General features: G+C 36.9%; 1 protein-coding gene across 1 annotated transcript; it reads right to left on the bottom strand.

The window, feature by feature from the left end:
- Positions 1–1480: 1480 nt before the first annotated feature.
- LOC144436468 (arylsulfatase B-like) lies at positions 1481–19461 on the bottom strand. The gene is made up of 18 exons (XM_078125266.1): positions 19444–19461; positions 16870–17095; positions 16368–16418; positions 15878–15955; positions 14823–14934; positions 13821–13872; positions 12916–13019; positions 12320–12465; positions 11676–11749; positions 10916–11017; positions 9707–9770; positions 7316–7413; positions 5535–5671; positions 4940–4998; positions 3652–3769; positions 3339–3403; positions 1914–2039; positions 1481–1653 (listed from the first exon to the last, which is right to left on the bottom strand). Exons 1-18 carry the CDS (start codon positions 19459–19461, stop codon positions 1481–1483), a joined length of 1803 nt encoding a protein of 600 aa, XP_077981392.1.
- Positions 19462–20320: the final 859 nt, after the last annotated feature.

Raw genomic sequence — 20320 nt, 5'->3', positions numbered from 1 at the left:
TATTTTTCAGCCTCACTCACAGTCCCCTGACTTGAATTGACATTATTTTACACCAACTTGGACAAAATATAATATGAAGGTATGAGTTCAACAAATGCCCCTGTAATTTTATGATGCACGCTCAATGATCTTAACGTTACAGTCACAATGGCTTTATTATTTAGCGCCCTCTAGCGGCCAACCATTGTTTCAAATCCTTGTGGCGAAAGGTCATGCGATTCCAAGACACAGGGAGTCTCTAGACCTTAGACCACTATAGAGAATAGTGGTCTGAGTCTAGCTAGACTAAACCTCCGAGCCAGGACATTCATTGAACTCACAGCTAATTACTACAGACAATTAAGCGCATAATGTCATCTTATTACATTCAGCAAAGACGGGGTTGTGAGCGAGTCTAATATTTCTCATCTGTGTTTTCTGTTTTCATGAATATTGTAACGGCAGTCTGAAAAATACCCCAAACCCCTGGCATCTACCACCCCAGAAATGATCAGACTAGGAACCCTATAATGTTATAGAGAATTATATCAGCCGTTGGGGCGCTGTGTTCACCCCTCTCGGAATGTTAAGGAAGCCCCCAGCGACGTAATGTATACCATACTGGGAAATAATTTTAAAATTTCCCCTTTTGTTAATCCATGACCTATACATGCTATAAATATATATATCGATAAAGTTAGCTTGAAGGATCCAGTAGTTGTTTCCACGTGTGTAATAGATTCAACCCACCTCAGTGACATCTGTCACAATAAGCGGAAACATAAAAAAAAAAATGTATCACCCAGTGATGTCAGATTGTGATGTAATCTTAATATGTATTATGCATATTAAATGAATACTGTTGTCATGACAATGATGTCACTCAAATCATGCAAACTTGCCATTTTATCTACACACAGCCAGTCTTTCTGCTATATGTTGTATAATATCCCCATGTGATGTGTACATGTAAACTGAAATGACAGAATTTTAAAAATTAAAATTAGTTTTCTAGTCATAATCTCTTGGTTTACTTCAAAATTAAAATTAATTTTCTTGAAACTTGATCATTACTAAAATCAAGTAGCCTACTTCATGATAAGTCTTGGTCTTTGAACAACTTTATGGATTTACATATCATAAACAAAAGTCAAGCAAGGCTTCACAGTTCATTGTTTTAGCAGTTTATATTGGTGGAGTATCTGTCTTGATCTTTCAGACTACTGTATATAGGCAAACCATGACATCTATGGACAAACAAGGGTAGACACAAATTAAAACTCTTGTAGTGCGTGCGTGGCACGCGCATGTGTGTGTGTGTGTGTGTGTGTGCGTGCGCGCGCGCGTGTGTGTGTGTGTTTGTTAGATTGTACACGAGTGAATGATAGCAGTGCCTTGTTCCACCAATTGAATATCGCAATAATAGCTTTAATCTGTGTCTGTTAATCGACGACAGTTCTTTTGCCATTGTCGTATTCACTGTATGATGACAAGATAAAACTTAACACCATCCAGACCTCCAAATACCATCTGTGTTGAGGGGATCTGCGGGAAAATATGGAGGAGGGTGTAACGCTGGTACCAGCCTTGAACGATGGTATTCAAGTCTTTGTAGCAGTTCATCTACTTTCTCGGTCTCGTTTGCTGCCAAATTAACATATTCCGAGGGGTCGTCTGTAAAGAAAGTATCGTGATTAAAGACAGAAAAAACACAAGCACAAACACAAATACATGCCTACCTGCCCACCCACCTCCCTGCCGAGCATTATAACCTTTGTAATTGTTTACACCCAGACATATGAATACAAACACACACTCAGACAACCCACATGTGGCTAACCATTCAACCATAAACCCACGTCTTATTAAACCAACCTCCCGGCTATAAATGAGACACCGAGGTTAGCGTTTCCGGCAGCTAAATTTCAATTTACCTTTTAAATTGAACAAATACAAGACTTCAGGTCTTGGTGGAAGCACTTCACCTGGTTGACCCGTTGGTATAAATGGGGGCGATACGACGGTTTGGTTCTCTTCGGTAGGAGGCAAGTACCACAGTTCTGGAAAAAGATAACAAATTAAAAAGAAATAAATTCTCGCTTGAGAAAAGTAACATCGATGACAATATCTGTGTCACCGGATTTAAACTCAATAATAAATATAAGTCAACATATATCTTATTGTGAGTACTATGAAAAAAAATAAAAATAAAAATAAAAATAAAAAATAAAAATGAAAATAAAAATTCCATCGGGCCGACAAAAATTCACTGAACTCCCCATCTGTAAAACCAAAAAAAAGACCCCCTATCACTTAATTCTAAAACATGATGACCCCCATATATAATATATTCACATAACAGGATTTTTTTGATCGTGATTCAGTGTGGACTGCTTGACCGTCTTGCAAATACTTTACAAGATCCTGGGATACCACTCTCATATAATTATTGACTACACAGTGTAAATATATTCCAAAAACAGTTTAATAGCATTTTTGATAGTGAAAGGTAGGGGGAAAGCTTTAGAAGGGAATATGTACACCTCTCATGGGGGTCCGAGGGGGGCTCCCTCTACAAGCCCTGGAGGATTTTTACAATTTTGAGACTATTCAGACACTTTCAGACAATAGCTTTACAGTACAGCACAAACATGTCAAAAGCAACTACATAAGATGAAATATTTTTAAAATATAGTTTGATAGCATCTCGACAGTAAGAGGCAGGGGGAAGAGCTTGAGACTGGTTTCAGATTCAGGCTATTCAGACCCTTTAAACGATAACCTCCAAGCTTTACAAGACAGCACCATCAAGGGATTTCCCCCTGACAGATCTGGAGTTTTTTTTAGACAATTTTTAGGTTGACAGCCTTTGAGGTAATATTTCCAAGCAGCTTTGAAAAGCTAACGTAAATGTAAGTTTTAAATGAGTCTCCCATGTCAAATAAAAATGGGCCCGTAACATTGGTATAGGGGCATTACTATTGCATGTATAGTAAAGTCATCGGTATGTTAGATAACTTTAGGTGGTCATACCTAGTGTATAATAGAAACTGGAATCTGATGAGATGTGGTGATTTGTAGTGTCAATAACATGTAGTGTCCAAAATAGAATGTGCATTGATCCCTTCTGACAAGTTCATACTGAAGAGTAGAACAATTTAGATTAATTTCTTTTATAAACTATCTTTGAAGATTGCCATTACGAAACCTTCAAATTCACTTTTGCCCCAAAATGCAATATATATGTGAAGCATTCATTGTGAAACAGCCAAGGATTTACACGACATGTTCTGTAACTAAGAGTGGTAGCTAGGTAATACATGAATATGTATATGTATAGATATCGGTGATTTTCTTACCGTGGTCGTAAATTATAGGGTAGAACATCTGATGATTGCCTTGTATCAGCTTCCAGTCACCAACTCTGTAAATGAAATATTGAATAGTTTTACGACAGTGTTCGATTTAAATCTGTCTGTCTGTCTGTCTGTCTGTCTGTCTGTCTGTCTGTCTGTCTGTCAATTTTAAATTTGCCGCGAGTACTCTCAACCTTCGGCTTTTGTTCGGTAACTTTCGGATCACAGATCTGAGGTGTTATTACAAGACGTTTCCAGACATGCTACTCTTTTCCCTGGTGGCGACATATTTGATGGGTTTAACCCATGCACTCACCTGATGGCGGCACCCCTCTCAGGCATGATTTCATCGATATTGTATATGATTTCATTTCTTGGTGATGGTTCATCTTTGGAAATCATATTCCATATATCCATTCCATCCATATCTGGGTCTGGAATTTTCATACATTTAAAAAGGATGACAGATTAATTCCTATGTGAGGTGAAAACTCATAATTATCTAGAATAATTTGATGATGTGAATGTTTTATGTCAATGTATGTACCTGTGTTAAAACCAAATACTTATTTTGATATTGTTCATAGTGCTAAGGGGTTTAAATTACAGACCATTGCATGATGAGTTAGTCTAGAGACTATTCGTTGGCTTTTAAATCTGAAGATCTTTCCAAAAGCTAATGAAAATGGTTTTCTTTCGATTGGAAATCTTGCTAGACCACATGCTAAAGTTAAAAAAAGCGAATGTCAACAGTAATTCATCCACATTGATAGGAGCTTTTAACTTGATGACGTACTTCATTCACGGAAAACACAGTCTCCTGAGATATGAAAATAATGTTTACGACCAAACTTCACTTTCCAGTCTGAATGGAAGTCACGTGTAGACAAGTCACAACATCACGTGTAGACACAACATCACGTGTAGACAAGCCACAATATCACGTGTAGACACAACATTATTGACGTTCAAATTATATTCTAATACATTTCTTAGTGATCAATCATTTAAAATTCAGCACGGAATTTTATGCTAGATCCACTCATTCCACTAGGCGTGGAAATGATCTTTAGATTTGAAAGCCAACAACTAGTTACTATGATAGGCTAGGGTTAGAGTCAACAACTAGTTACTAGGATAGGTTAGGGTTAGAGTCAACATCTAGTTACTAGGATAGGTTAGGGTTAGAGTCAACAACTAGTTACTAGGATAGGTTAGGGTTAGAGTCAACAACTAGTTACTAGGATAGGTTAGGGTTAGAGTCAACAACTAGTTACTAGGATAGGTTAGGGTTAGAGTCAACAACTAGTTACTATGATAGGTTAGGGTTAGAGTCAACAACTAGTTACTAGGATAGGTTAGGGTTAGAGTCAACAACTAGTTACTAGGATAGGTTAGGGTTAGAGTCAACAACTAGTTTATGATAGGTTAGGGTTAGAGCCCGACGTGGAGGTCAACAAGCTAAGGTATGTGTAACCAATAATAATACTACTACAATATAACGAAGTTGTCATCTGCTTTCCAGGACTAATCAAATCACTTGTTACATGGTACGTGGAATCCCAAAAGGCGGAGAACGTTTATTATACATGTATCATTCCTACCTGGTTCACCTCCAGCTAGAGACGTTAAAGTTGGGTACCAGTCTGTCATGTGCATTAACCTGAAAATAATACAATCAAATAAATGAATCTTTGATTGATATGATATTAGCCTCAATGCGATTATGTGTCTGTTTACAAAACGATTAACACTTGCCTCACCGCTGTATGCATTATCATTATACTAATATGTATAATATATATATATATATATATATATATATATATATATATATATATATATATATATATATATATATATATATATATATATATATATATATATATATATATATATATATAGACTTAATCTGTACAACTCTGCTACTAATATTGCATATGCACTGTTCGCTCCGGTGAGACATTTACACTTAACCCCCCATATATATATATATATATATATATATATATATATATATATATATATATATATATATATATATATATATATATATATATATATATATATATATATATATATATATATATATATATATATATATATATATGTATATATATATATACACATTAAAGCCGCTTTGCCCTCAATTTTACTGATGGGCTTACACAACTTATAAACTACAGAATTCAAACAAACCCATCATTTGTGTATCCAGTCTTCTCTAGCATAGAACCATGGGCAAACGTCACAACTCTGGCTCCACCTTCGAATAGTGTCGATTTGGCACCTCGTAGTGGATAGTTGAAACCACTCCAATCTGGAGCACCGCCATTCTACAATGGCAAATAAATAAACATTGTAAAATTGCATATTGCATTGAAAGTGAACACCACTGTACTCTAACTATCCTGATTTCTGCCTGCAGTTTTAACCCTAATTCTGCCACGTACAGCAATTATCTTTTACAAGAACCTGACATGAAAATCGTTACTATTGAAAGAAATATACATTTGTAATACAGCGAATTTCACAATATCGTGCAGCTTTTCTGTTTGATACAACCATGCAGAAACCAACAAGAAACTGGACATGTTACACTTTAAGATAGCAAGATTGAATAAGTACAGATTCTTGCTATATTTTGTCAAAGTGAAATAAACTGCACATGCCACCATATACATATCTAGACATCAAATGAATACCGCATTTTAAGCGTCCGTCATCGGGTGTCTGATACTAAGAAAAACGTTGGCGCACGAACGTCTGCATGGCGTTGTAATACATTGAAATGGTTTGTTTTATTTAGCGTATAGTATGTGTAGCAAAACATGCGATCTTGCTATTGAAGTGTGGCATAAGCAGTTACTTGTTGGTATCCGCGTGGCTGTGTCAAACAGAAAAGTTGCATGGTATTGTGAAATACATTGTAAATAGTATTGAGATGTGTTTGCGGGTGAATTGTAGCCCCATGTGTATATATCATTACATTCTTTCGTTTTCATTGTACTGAACATGTGCTTATCTCATATGATCAGTATATTTGGTATGCCATTTTCCAGTTAGCAAGAAATAAACGAGAGTATGCTTTGGCCACAAGGACACTGGCGCTTTTGCGCTTTTTTCAATTTTGGACCTGGAAGTGAGGACGCTGTCATCATCATTCCCAGTGATCTACATAAAGTTAGTTTATATGTTTTCTTGATCAAAACATTCTAGAGAGTGGTGATTATGACTTCCTTTTTAGGCATTCACACAATTGTGTTAATACTTTTAGTGACGGTTTCATCTACTGCAATGTTATTTTTTCCTTCATTTTTGAACGCCCTCTTGTGGCACTCAAGTTATTTCGAAAATTACACTGAGTAGGGCAATTAGGTAAATATGGCGTGTTCACTGTCATGACTGAGGTGAGATGCTATGGTATTGCAAAATGGCATGATTTCACGGAATGGTCATTTGTTTGATATCACTCATCGTTGAGGGCGACATTCATGTGCTGGCTATTATTGAAGACAAATTGAAAAACCCGACTTGCACTGAGTAGTACAGGTTGCAGATTCGAGCCCAGCCGCTACCGTTTGTTTCTGAATGGCTAAAGTCCTTTCCCTAGATTTGAATCAAGATTGTGCCCCAGTCAACCCAGTTGTATAATTGGGGACCTGGCAGGATAGAGATTACAATGTGAATACGTTAATCCTATGCCCTTATAGAGGTTGTATTGATTGTATTTTCAGATGTAATACTTGTAAAGTGTTTTGAACATAGCGTGGGAAAGAGCTACATAATAAAAAACACCCATTATTATAATTATTATTTATATAAAAAATACTTTTGAAACTTGCACGTGGTTATATTATGTGATCATTACATTGTTTCCTCTGTAATAATCGTCTTACCAAAAAAGAAAATCATGTTGTAGCCAAGGCAAGCGATCAATTAAAATACATAATGTGAATATGGTGATATTAGCTACTCACGTCACTCATAAATATAAATAGTGTATTGTCCCACATTCCCTTCTCCTGTAATTTGTTGGTGACATTGCCGATAATTTCATCCATCATAGATACCATACCTAGTACGTAAAAGAACACATCATTTGTTAGCTCTTACATGTTTACCAACCTTCTGTACGTATACCACACCCCCTCTTTACGTATTACCACACCCCCTCTTTACGTATTACCACACCCCTCTTTACGTATTACCACACCCCTCTTTACGTATTACCACACCCCCTCTTTACGTATTACCACACCCCCTCTTTACGTATTACCACACCCCCTCTTTACGTATTACCACACCCCCTCTTTACGTATTACCACACCCCCTCTTTACGTATTACCACACCCCCTCTTTACGTATTACCACACCCCCTCTTTACGTGTTACCACATCCCCTCTTTACGTATTACCACACCCCCTAACGTATTACCACACCCCCTCTTTACGTATTACCACACCCCCTCTTTACGTATTACCACACCCCCTCTTTACGTATTACCACACCCCCTCTTTACGTATTGCCACACCCCCTCTTTACGTGTTACCACACCCCCTCTTTACGTGTTACCACACCCCCTCTTTACGTATTACCACACCCCCTCTTTACGTATTACCACACCCCCTCTTTACATATTACCACATCCCCTCTTTACGTGTTACCACGCCCCCTCTTTACGTGTTACCACACCCCCTCTTTACGTATTACCACACCCCCTCTTTACGTGTTACCACGCCCCCTCTTTACGTATTACCACGCCCCCTCTTTACGTATTACCACACTCCCTCTTTACGTATTACCACGCCCCCTCTTTACGTATTACCACACCCCCTCTTTACGTATTACCACGCCCCCTCTTTACGTATTACCACACCCCATCTTTACGTATTACCACACCCCCTCTTTACGTATTACCACACTCCCTCTTTACGTATTACCACGCCCCCTTTTTACGTATTACCACACTCCCTCTTTACGTATTACCACACCCCCTCTTTACGTATTACCACACCCCCTCTTAATAACGTGAGTATAGTCAGCAAGACATATGTTTATCAGTGTTGAGTTTTTGAATAGTTTGGTTCTTGACACATACATTACCCGTGATTCTTTATTTACGACCTCTAACGTGGTATATACCGGTAATATATGCTAGATGAGAAAGTATTACATGCTAAAGGGAACGAGCAGAATATATGGCATAGGGATACAATATTTAGACTAAGTATTGAATGCTAAATTGATGTTGTATTTGTAAGCTCATGTAATGTTAGAATAACGTCACCAAAGTCATGACGATACTATTTCCAGGCTGACTTCTACGACAGATCATTAATTACTGTCTCTTTTACGGCATTTTATTCTCAAACACTGGCTCATATGTAACGTTATGTGGTAGTCTGATACTCAAGTTGATACGTGTGAAGTCGTTGTTTTGTTTGATGCCAATACCAAACACAATGCATTGCGTTTGATAAACTCTTACCCATATCAACTTCCAACCACCACGTTTAATCATATGCATGCGTGACGCCAGGGTTCACTTGTGGAAAATGATTTCTTTCGTAAATCATGTAAATTGTTTACATGCTCACAAATGAAATTTTGTTTCAGCGTCTTTAGTTAGTAGCTAGCTAGGGTTTCGTAATAGGGACCCCAAAGCACGCCTCTCACTGCCAATTCGATTGCCTTGTGTTTTTAGCCTTCCCGCAGACAAGGGTGCTATTACAATGTGCGCCATCCCCTTGCTCGTCCGTCTGTGCCCATATTTTGTGCGAAAATCGATATTCACCACTTTTAAGGTAGTTTAAGGTATTGTCATTTTATTAAGTATCTGGCACTATATATTATCAGATATGACCTTTATTTGACCCCGAACTTTACGTTGTGAGTCAAACTTTACCCAAAAGACTTCTACGAAGACACTTGTTCTTCGTATTTTACATTCGACGCATAAAACTCGTTTATACTATATGGTATGATCTGATAACATTTTGACTAAGAGTTCGAAACGGGTTTAAGACAGGTGCAGTTTGCTTAGTCAGGTTAAACGTGTCATCACAATTGTGTCTGCCCAACTTTTGGTCTATTTTGGGATTTTTTTTTCTTGGAAATGTGATAAATTTTACAATCTCCAAGTTTTTGATTATCTCTTTCAGCAAAGTTACACTTTACAAGTGAAAATAGTAAAAACCAATAATTGGTATCTAAGGTTTTTGAGATGTTGCATTTTTATCAGCAAAAATATCAACAAAGTGTAAGAAAATAAAAAATAAAAATTGACTGTAACATTGACATGGCAAAATGAACTTTTCTTGGAGCTCTGTTCAAATCTGAAGAAATCTTGAGAGAGTGTCGTCACTCACCATTATATACTCTTCTATCTCTATTCTTAACGTCAGGATACATATCTTCATACTCCTTGGGAACCTGTGTGGAATAAAGAATCCAAATGTGATATATTCATACTATGAATACGGAGTTACTTTCGACAACACACATATGCTGACACACCATATCAAGAATACATGCAATTCCATTTATAACCATCTCCGTCGAATTGGATCAATTAGAAAATACATTACAAACAAAGCCTGTCACTTATCCATGCTATTTTGTCAGCCAAGCTGGATTACGGAAATGCACTCCTTTATGGTCTCCCTGATAACTATATTGCTCTGCTTCAACGTACTCAGAACACTGCTGCCAGAATAGTCACTCGGTCAAAGAAATTCTCTCATATCACACCAACTCTCCGTGACCTACATTGGTTGCCTGTCCACTTCAGGATTGAATTTAAGATCCTTCTCCTGACTTACAAAGCTCAAAACAATAAAGCCCCGGGATATATCTCAGAATTGATCGAGGAATATAAACCACAACGCTCCCTTCGATCAGCTAAAAAAACCCTGTTAGTCCAGCGTACATTTAACAACAAAACCTATGGTGGTCGCGCCTTTACAATCTGTGCTCCAAAGCTTTGGAATGACCTACCACAGGATATACGCCAGTCCACAAGCTTGGAAATCCTCCAAAAACGACTGAAACATCACATGTTTATGCGAGCATTCTGTGTAAATTGAACACCATCTAGCGCCTTTGAACAATTTGACTTTTTGGAATTTGGCGCTATATAATTCTTTTTATATTGATGATGATGATGATGATGACATTTTATCTCAACTGTTTATCTTAACCTCTTTATCAAACCTCAACTTCCTCACGAAACTACTACTGCATGATTTACAAAATTTGAGTCTGTCTGAAGATAAAGTAACTACAAGACGATGATAGATACTACAGGATATAGTGACGTAAGCAAATTTAAATATCATAAAAGCAATGCAATGTGATACAGGTTACAACAGATAAGACCCATACAGACAGCACAACGTGTACTATCTATATGGCATAACGCAAGACAAGACATTGTTAAAATTACACGACAATCCACTAACACGTTGACAATTGACAGAAGTACAGTTAAAAACTACCAGAACTCAGACATTTTCTACATCAATTAGACAGACCGAAAATGTGACTTTAAAATCGTGAAGTAAATGAGAGGGACTTACATCAAGAAAGAAATGTGGCAATGCTGATGAATAGTACATAAACATTGGTTCATCCGGGTTGTGTTTTTCAATCAATTCCTCAGCACGATTGTTGAGAAGATACTAGGACAAATCAGAACAAGAACAATTCGTTAAATTTCTAAGCCAAAAACATTGGATTACAATCTTAATCTTGTTAATTTAGGAACCTTTCCCCTCTAGCGTGAGGTAAAATACTATTGTAACAGTAGCAACCTTTCCCCTCTAGCGTGAGGTGAAATACTATTGTAACATTAGCAACCTTTCCCCTCTAGCGTGAGGTAAAATACTATTGTAACAGTAGCAACCTTTCCCCTCTAGCGTGAGGTAAAATACTATTGTAACATTAGCAACCTTTCCCCTCTAGCGTGAGGTAAAATACTATTGTAACAGTAGCAACCTTTCCCCTCTAGTGTGAGGTAAAATACTATTGTAACAGTAGCAACCTTTCCCCTCTAGCGTGAGGTAAAATACTATTGTAACATTAGCAACCTTTCCCCTCTAGCGTGAGGTAAAATACTATTGTAACAGTAGCAACCTTTCCCCTCTAGCGTGAGGTAAAATACTAATGTAGGTGTGGAGAAATAGATACGTGTCACGTCAATTGATGGTTTATATCAGCATGTTGTAACCAATAGTTTTAGTTTGCGGCTATATTTGCCTACAGTTCGAATTCCGTAGCAGTAATCACAATAAAACTACGCAACTCCCAGGAAATGTAGTTTCTTTGTTGGGTACTTACACTTATGTACGTACTTTTGTCGAGCACAGAACCAGTGTTGTCCCAAAAATCATATCCACGGAAAACGTCAAAAGCTGAAATACCAAACACAAATATTTACTCATGATAACGGTTGTATCGAAAATAAAAAAAAAACTTGGAAGTGTTTTAAATGCATTTTTTTAAAAATCACGACAGTCAACTTGCATATTTCAAGGTGTCAACATAGTGAACCGTGTAATGGTGACGTCACTGGGTATATATGTCGTACATGCTGGGTTTCAGTTAAGAATAATCGTCTGTCTAGATCTGTCTATCAGTTCCAAGTTGTCCACATAGTTATATTATTATTATATGAAATGGTGACGTCACTGGTTAGGGCGCACATGCTGGTTTCAGTTTAGAATAGTCTACCTGCCTGTCTGTATTTTTACTATGAACAGAAATATACGAGCCACACATTCAACCACGTGACTGGGGTAAATAATCTAGAGACTATAGTCTATGCCTGTTGGTTCATTAGTCTTTAGCGAACGATATCAACAAAAATCAATCATTGCTTTCTAGGTAATAAACAAATCTGTACGACATCGAGTTTCAAACAGACAACGAGAGTAACATTGACTGTAAATAGTCTAACAAAATGAGAAAATAGAGACACATACCGAGTCCTAAATATTCTTGGAGTACACCTCGGATATCCTGGTTTGTGTGAGTATAGTATTCAATGTAATTATTCCAGTAACCATAGAAACTATCAAACCCACGATTCAACGGGAGGAACTCTTCTTTGCACATACCTAGATGCCACCTTATAACAAGAATATTGTGTACTATAATGGTATAATATCTTTAATGTAATAAATATTCAATTATTGCAAAATACCATTTAGCTTGAACGTTGCGGAACACTCCCTTTTTGACTGAGGTGCTGATTTTCGGGTCCGTACCGTAACACTATAAAGTCATTAATTTTCTTGCCGTGTTAAGCGTACAGCTACACATAAAATCACCAATAGATAACGTAATATACCTCACAGTGCACAATATTGAGACGAAGTTAGTAAGTGTAGCTTTCATTCTCACAAAACATAACGAATGTTTCGAACACAGTTACATTACTCGCATATGTACCATAGTTCTTGGCTTTAGTTGTCCGTCTCGCTTGAGAGAGTAACAGAATGGTGGTATGGTTCTGTGTTAGTCACGTGATTATGACTGTCTCCTAGTGCTTATAGATGAAGAATATCATTTAACATACTTGCCAATCATATGCGTGGTGTAGCCTAATGCTTTGAGTGCTTCTGATAAGATGGTGAAATTGGTTGGTAAACCATAGGGAGCCAGTTGTTGTAGAACTCGATGCTGTAATGAATGGCGATAGAATGTGAAAACCATTATCTACAATTGTCAAAGTCTCAAATTACACAATATTCGATGTGTAGTGGTTTTTCCATCAAATACAGAACACTGTATTAACCACTTAGCGCTAAAATTTCTTCTACACACCATAGAAAAACAATATACTGCATACATCATTTAGTTTATTTTTCTGATGATTGCATTTTCCTCCATGTATTGTATGCATTATGTAGATCAATGGGGCGATACTAGTCGAAGATTCAAACCGCGTTGTACTCATTTACTATTGAGTATAGCCCACCATAATTACAATTATTGGAAAATGCAGATTTTTTCATGACATTTTGGACCTGTCGCAAATGACAATGACGAGCTGTGAGAGGTAGTGTATGAAACAGGAATAAGATATCTTATGTCAAAAGTCAGAATTATTTTTCGCAAATGGTGGCATATTTTTCGTCAAAATGGAGTCTGGGGCTCAGCACCAGTGTTGCACAGTTCTACCAAACCAGCGATCAGTGGGCAAGTAGCTAGCCCCGGGGATGGGCTGTGATTTTGATACTGTCAACATAATGGTGGAGATTGCTCTTAAATAATATCATTCTACAATCAGCTGAAAATTGTATACCTGGTTGTTATTAGTATTCACTATTCAGTCAGCGTATGAACCCTGAAAGTTGTACACCTGGTTGTTATTAGTATTCACTATTCAGTCAGCGTATGAACCCTGAAAGTTGTACACCTGGTTGTTATTAGTATTCACTATTCAGTCAGCGTATGAACCCTAAGTAAAAATGATCATACCTGCATTCCAGTCCTGTGAGAATAATACCCGCTATTCAGAGCCGCACGACTCCTGAAAGAAACATCATAAATTTGTTAATACATAATCCACATCTTTCAGAATTTGTGAACATGGCTATTTTTCACCCCTTGACTATAATATTAGTTATAACAATTTTCTAGCTGTTTTTTTATTCAATTTAATAATCATAACAGCGTAAAGTATATGGCGATCAATACCAGTATACGCAACACATACACTTCTTCATCTGATCATTATTTTATCGTTACCACTGTGACTGTGACTTCGGCTAAAGTCTGTGTCCAAAATATACCTGAATAATACACGCTAGAACTTATTGGAACAAGTTGGCGTCATCATACGTGCTAAAGGTAGCTGACTACATAGTACAGAAGCTTCATGACCAAGAATGGTCCGTTTTGGTATCCCCAAATTAGCATTACCTTGTCATTGCATGTTATATACCTGAATATAGGATGAGGGCGCTGTTAGTTACTATACACGATTATAACAGGTTTTCGCTGTTGAAATTAAATACTAGAGTGGTAATCGAGATTTATGCTGACTAAACTAAAACTATTGTTGTTCGACGTGGTAGATTACGTACGTGCGTAGTAGGGATATCTCTGTTGTGAGGATATGATGAGCCTGCAATCAGGATGGGGGTAAATATACAGCACGTCTCCTTAAAGTGTACACTTTAAGATTACAGAATAGTTAGAAAAGCCACCCTTCGGTCAACCAATAGCTTATAGCATCAAATCTCAACAATGGTGTTAGTTTGAGCATATCTTTATAGTAAACTGAAACCTATTGGTTGGCGCTGTTGTGAAAATATGAAAAAAGTAACTAATCATCATGAACCGAACTAGAAGACTATATGTCTGTCACTTTCCATGAACGAAATGTATACTTAGAATGTTACATCACTGTACAAAATTAAACATCGATAGCTTCTGGTAGATGTAAGAATATATAATTGTATATACATGGATACTCACGGAGAACATGTCGGGTGAGTGTACGACTGGTTGAAAATGACGCCCTCTGCGGCAAGTCTGTCCATATTTGGCGTAATCATATCTGGATTGTTGAAGCCAACATCGTACCAACCTGTTAGAGTGAAAGTACATAAACATATGAACACTTCTCTCTAATATCAAGGTAATTGTGTCGAGGGGGTGGGGTGGGGGTAATTATCAAGCAACCGAGGAAGGGTGGGGTGGGGGGAGGGTAATTATCAAGAAACTGGGGGAAGGGTGGGGGGGGGGGATTATCAAGCACCCCTAATACTGAATCAGAAGATATCGACTTTTCAAAATTCTAAAGTGAATTTTTGTAATTACCTAAGTAATGACTTTTCATTTGTAAACCAATACATTTTATAACACTATATGTTCAGCATGAATTAACTGTGATTCAACCACAACTGCTGCCATTTTCACTTCTTCCATTCTTGATTGGAAATTGACATATATCGAAGCTATGTTCACAGCTGCTACAGTTTACTCATGACCTCTACTAAATTTGGATCATTCTGTCAGATCAAGTTTAGATACTGAAGAGGAACAAGTTATTTTTTTCGTAACATGTCCCTTTCACAATCAAATGTGGAAGAAAAAAAACGTATATACAATTTACATTTTCATCATAATTTTCTTTATATGATCAAAAATAATTTCGCTAATGAGAATACACTAACTTAATGAGTTTATTTAGTTTCTTAAAGTATTTTTTAAACTTCCTTTACGTCATAATCAGTCCCTAACTTGAGCAGCTCAGAATCAACAGTTTGCCATCTTTAAAACTACAAAACACAACGCATTCGATGGCATTGATTGTGGATGACAGGAAATTTTGTTAAACTTGTACAACTCAGATAAAACGTTTCAATTTTAATTGATGATTACAGCGGCAAGAATGCCTTGATTATTCAAAGTGCAATCAACCATAAACTAACACCGAAAAAACCAACCTGTAAAGGAAAATGATGTCACCCCTAATCATCTCAACATTTTATAGTCCCGTACAATAGACAAACAAAAACATATCTTACCTAAATCATCGGCAAGAAAAAACACTATATGTGGCGGTTTTGATTTTTGAGGGCGCTCTTTACATGATTCACCATTACCTGATCAAAGAGAGGGATGAGAAATACGAAGACTTTAAATCTAGGAATGAGGCGAGGATAGACATGTATTTATTTGCATTTGTATACGTAGTAACTGACATTTCACAAACGAGATAAAAAGGGATATATATTCTGAATAGAGGCATATGTAATTATGTAATAGTATTACTATACAGTTGTGTTGCTGATGTCCTTCTGTGTCTTAAAGACCAAGGATTCGATCGCATTTTCTTCATGTAGAAATATTTACACTCTTTTATTAATTCAAAATCAAAATTACCCATTTCCATCGTTGAGGTATTTTCTCATGAACATGAACGTGTGGGTATATAGACGAAATCAATTGTTTTGGTAACTATTTTAGCATTTGAAATAAAAAAAAACAAGTTCATATTAATGCAAACATTTTTACCTGTACTTTCTCCAATACGGGTACCTGGGAAAAGCTTGTTGTCACATCCAACTAATAATTAAAAACAAACAAAAACAACCAAGTTAATTTTTTCAATTAATTCCTATACATGTTTAATGTAGGAAGTCTTGAATGCAGAAAGAAATATTACCTTGGAAACCATACTATCGGCAAACGAAGACAGACGCAAACTAAAATTATTGAAAGTGTTAGATAATACAAGTGGGTGATACTCGTACGAGTTGGTTATTTGTGGGGGGGGGGGAGTTGTCGGGGGGATACTCTAAGCACTGAATGAGATTAAATATGTCAGCACTTGAAGAAAACTCGATATCAGAGACGTTGCCCTATTGTGAGTGTAATTATGTTAATGATTATTGAAAGTTTGACCACCATATAGTTTGTATCTGTGTTATCATGTACGCAGGTTATCTTTCATTAACTTTGTTGTCATGGATACTCTGTGTTGTATGTTGTCCAGTCAATGGTGCGATATACTCACGCATTAGGACGACACCGAGAACTACTGCTATGGTATATATTCCAAATAGTATCATGACAATAAGACATGCTCTCTGACAATTCAGTCGTTTGGTAGTTTTCGCTACCATACGATCAAATTCTGCCTGTGTTTGAGGTGTGACGTTTTTCCCACTCGTTCCATTCGTCTTTTCTTGTTCCGGAGTATCACCTTCGAATGCCGGATTGACATGTGCGGATTCAATGGCCTGCAATTAACGAAACTTCCAATTGTATTATAACAGTCTGAAAGGTCCAGTCGTTGGTCCGCTTATATAACGTACATGGGCTTGAAAATGGCCATATTTGCTTACATTTTTTTTTACTTTCGTGTAATGTTTCCTTTTTTTATTTATTTTTCCATAAATAGTTGGTTTTTGTTTATTGTTACCCTTTCCCACTGTGATCCTTCCCGGCTCGATCACCATGAGACGGTGAGTGAGACGAAGAAGGGTCACAGTTTGGAAGGATGATCGGTTGGATGCGCTCAGTAGAACTAACTCATAAATAATTAATAGGGAAGTCATAGTAAAGCTGGTTTATTAAAACGAGCAAAGGAAGAGGTTAAAGTTGCAAAACCAGCTTTTCAAATCATTACTTTACTAAGTTACATGGCACCCTTTAGGGAAAGATACTTTTAAAAAGCAAAAAAATAAGGAAACAGTAAACAAAAAACAAATATTTGTAAAGAAAAAAAAAAGAAAAAAAGAAAAAAAAGAAAAGTAAACATTACTTTCTGTCTGTCTGTCTGTCTGTCTGTCTGTCTGTCTGTCTGTCTGTCTGTCTGTCTGTGTCTGTCTGTCTGTCTGCTCGCAATTTTTTGTTTGTTTGTTTGTTTGTTTGTTTGTTTGTTTGTTTGTTTGTTTGTTTCACGTAACTATGAAAATTGGGTGATAAAATGACTTAAAACAGAAACAAGTAAAACACAGTTTTTGTTTTCAGAATAAACCTAGAAGGTACACTGTGCACATCGACAACAAGTACATTTACGGGTGTATTACATAAGCGACATCACTGAATATCAACACAGACTACATACAAATATTCAACCTGCCATGTCATAGTCATTTAACGTGTATACACAACTATTAAGACTTGTGCATCCTGTTTGCTGTATCAGACATAGTGCTTACTCTGGTCTAGTCAACACTATCTATTGTGAACATTTTACAGTACAGGGTGCCAATGATGCATGTATGTTTTACGTTGAATATTTTACATTTTATAGTCAATCTTTACTTTTCTACTAGTGATTTGTACTTCGGGATCCAGGGGGAAAGAAATGCCTTTTATTCATTCATTTAATCACTCCTAACTTACTAACTTTATCACAATATCCCCCCTTGTAAGACGTAAAGTGTGTTTTTGTGAAATATAAATACCTTCTTCTGGCCTGAAATATGCCATTACTCGTGACGATATGATCAGATAGGAATTATAACCGGCCGTGCCATAAGTCTGGTAAGTGTTCACGAATAGTGATCGGAGACTGACAACGACACAGTGTTTTTGTACAGAAGCCAGTGTTACACACGAATACACAAACAGACAATAGATGTTAGTACTACTCAATATACATGCTAAGACCGTACGCGTGATAACTAAGGGGGTGGGGTGGAGTGGATCCTGCATGTTTTAAATAGTTCTCGACACACAAACTATATCCGTTATATAACACAAATGTACGAACATTCATTTCTGAACTGCAATGTGTGTAGTATGAACCAGAAATAAATTTAAGACAGAATCAAAAGGTTGGCTATAGTATAGTCAATATTCGACTAGTGTAGTAACAAATAACGACATGAAAAGATAGCGAATTATCGTTAGAACGCCGTGTACGAAGTCAGTGGCAATTCCTTAACAAAAACCCTACATTACAAGTGATAATTGGACTGTAGCTTCAATAACGATAAACAACAGTTAGAATGTCTCTATTTATCAACGATATGAGAACTGTTGATAGCTCAATATCTTTTAATAATGTTAAAATAGAGAAGAATGAATGTTTAACCTTTATGTTAATCACGTGCTTCTTCTATTGTCTGTTATAGTACAATGAAAGTGTACCATGGAAGTGGGTTATATCATAAATTCCTGTGTAGAGTGGATATAGATACCCGATTATCGACTTTTATGGCAAACACGTATACACTTCAACGATACAAATTACACAGATATATACAAGAAACATACACACAACAGAACAACAACAACAACAACAACAACAACAACAACAACAACAACGCCACTAGTGGTCTCATCATCAGAGTTGAACTACAATGGAGGTCTGTTGACTTGAAACAGCAAAACATTTGCCAACCTTGAAACATTTGTTCTGCGTGAGCTATCATTATCATAGCAGATTAGTTCGTCATAATGTCATATACATAGTAATGCATACTTTCACAGGCCTTAAATGTAACCTTTCTTGTTGTGCGAGACAGTAAGATATTTGTCGAGCTAGTCAATAAATTGTAGCAATGTTGTGATTTGTTGAACCAGGCGACGATAGTTTCAATATCACTGGCTCTCCTTGTATGCCACCGATTCTTACCTCACCAGTATTCGCCATATCTCTAGTTGTGACTTCGTCGATGACAGGACCTGTAAGTTACCCACTCTCCTGACTGATGTTTACTGATGATGTGTCATGTATTTGAACCACACCCTAACTGTCAACTTCTTTCAATTCCAAACTTTAAGCTACCACAATACACTGGGAATGTTTTAGAACAAAGCGATGTTATATTCATCAGTGTGATCTGTTACGCTATATTTACATATAAAAAGACAATTGTCATCTCATTGTTTGCAACTATCGATTAGTCGAGACAACGACATTTAAATGTTATTCTCCCCATTTCCAGGCCAATGTCAATTTCATTCAATCAATGCCCTCAATTAACGAATGCAAATGCACGAATGATAGTCAAAGTCTTGACGATGAATGCATCTGTACTACTACAAAACTGTTGTCCATAGTTGAAGTTCTCGTACCCCTTAGGATGGTTGGTCGTCAACCCAACTACGTCACGACGCGTCATATCCTACGTCATATTTCGTCATGCAAGTTTTCTTCAGATTCTAACTACTGAGCTGGGGATGACAACGGTGATCGACCTGGGACAACTAAATCTTCTTGAGTGCATGTTAAAACAGAGAAAGTGAATAATAAAAATATTTTGGTCAAAAAAGTTTTCGCAGTACCTCGCACTCTCAAAAATTTTCATGACCCCCCCCCCAAAGAATTTTCGTAGCCTCCCCAAGACTACACATATTTTAATGTGTAGTTATACAGTACCCCCACTACCACCACTCCCTGGCAATCGACTTCACAATGAGATTTCTTTTCAAATAGGTGTGGGCTTTGCAAGTAAAAGGTCTCACATTGGGCTATAACCTGTACTTGGAAATACTTAGCCAGTAGAGTT

Source organism: Glandiceps talaboti, chromosome 6 (assembly GCF_964340395.1).
Source record: "Glandiceps talaboti chromosome 6, keGlaTala1.1, whole genome shotgun sequence".
In the NCBI taxonomy this organism is placed as follows: Eukaryota; Metazoa; Hemichordata; class Enteropneusta; family Spengelidae; genus Glandiceps; species Glandiceps talaboti.
Note: the sequence above shows the minus strand (reverse complement) of the source record. Positions and strands in the feature narration are given on the sequence as shown.

Excerpts from the sequence above, each read along its gene's own strand:
- LOC144436468 (XM_078125266.1), bottom strand. Across the intron at positions 15,956-16,367 it reads CCGTATTGGAGAAAGTACAG|GTAATGGTGAATCATGTAAA; the intron begins GTAAAAATGTTT and ends CTCTTTGATCAG. Across the intron at positions 4,999-5,534 it reads ACTGGATACACAAATGATGG|GTTAATGCACATGACAGACT; the intron begins GTTTGTTTGAAT and ends TATTATTTTCAG.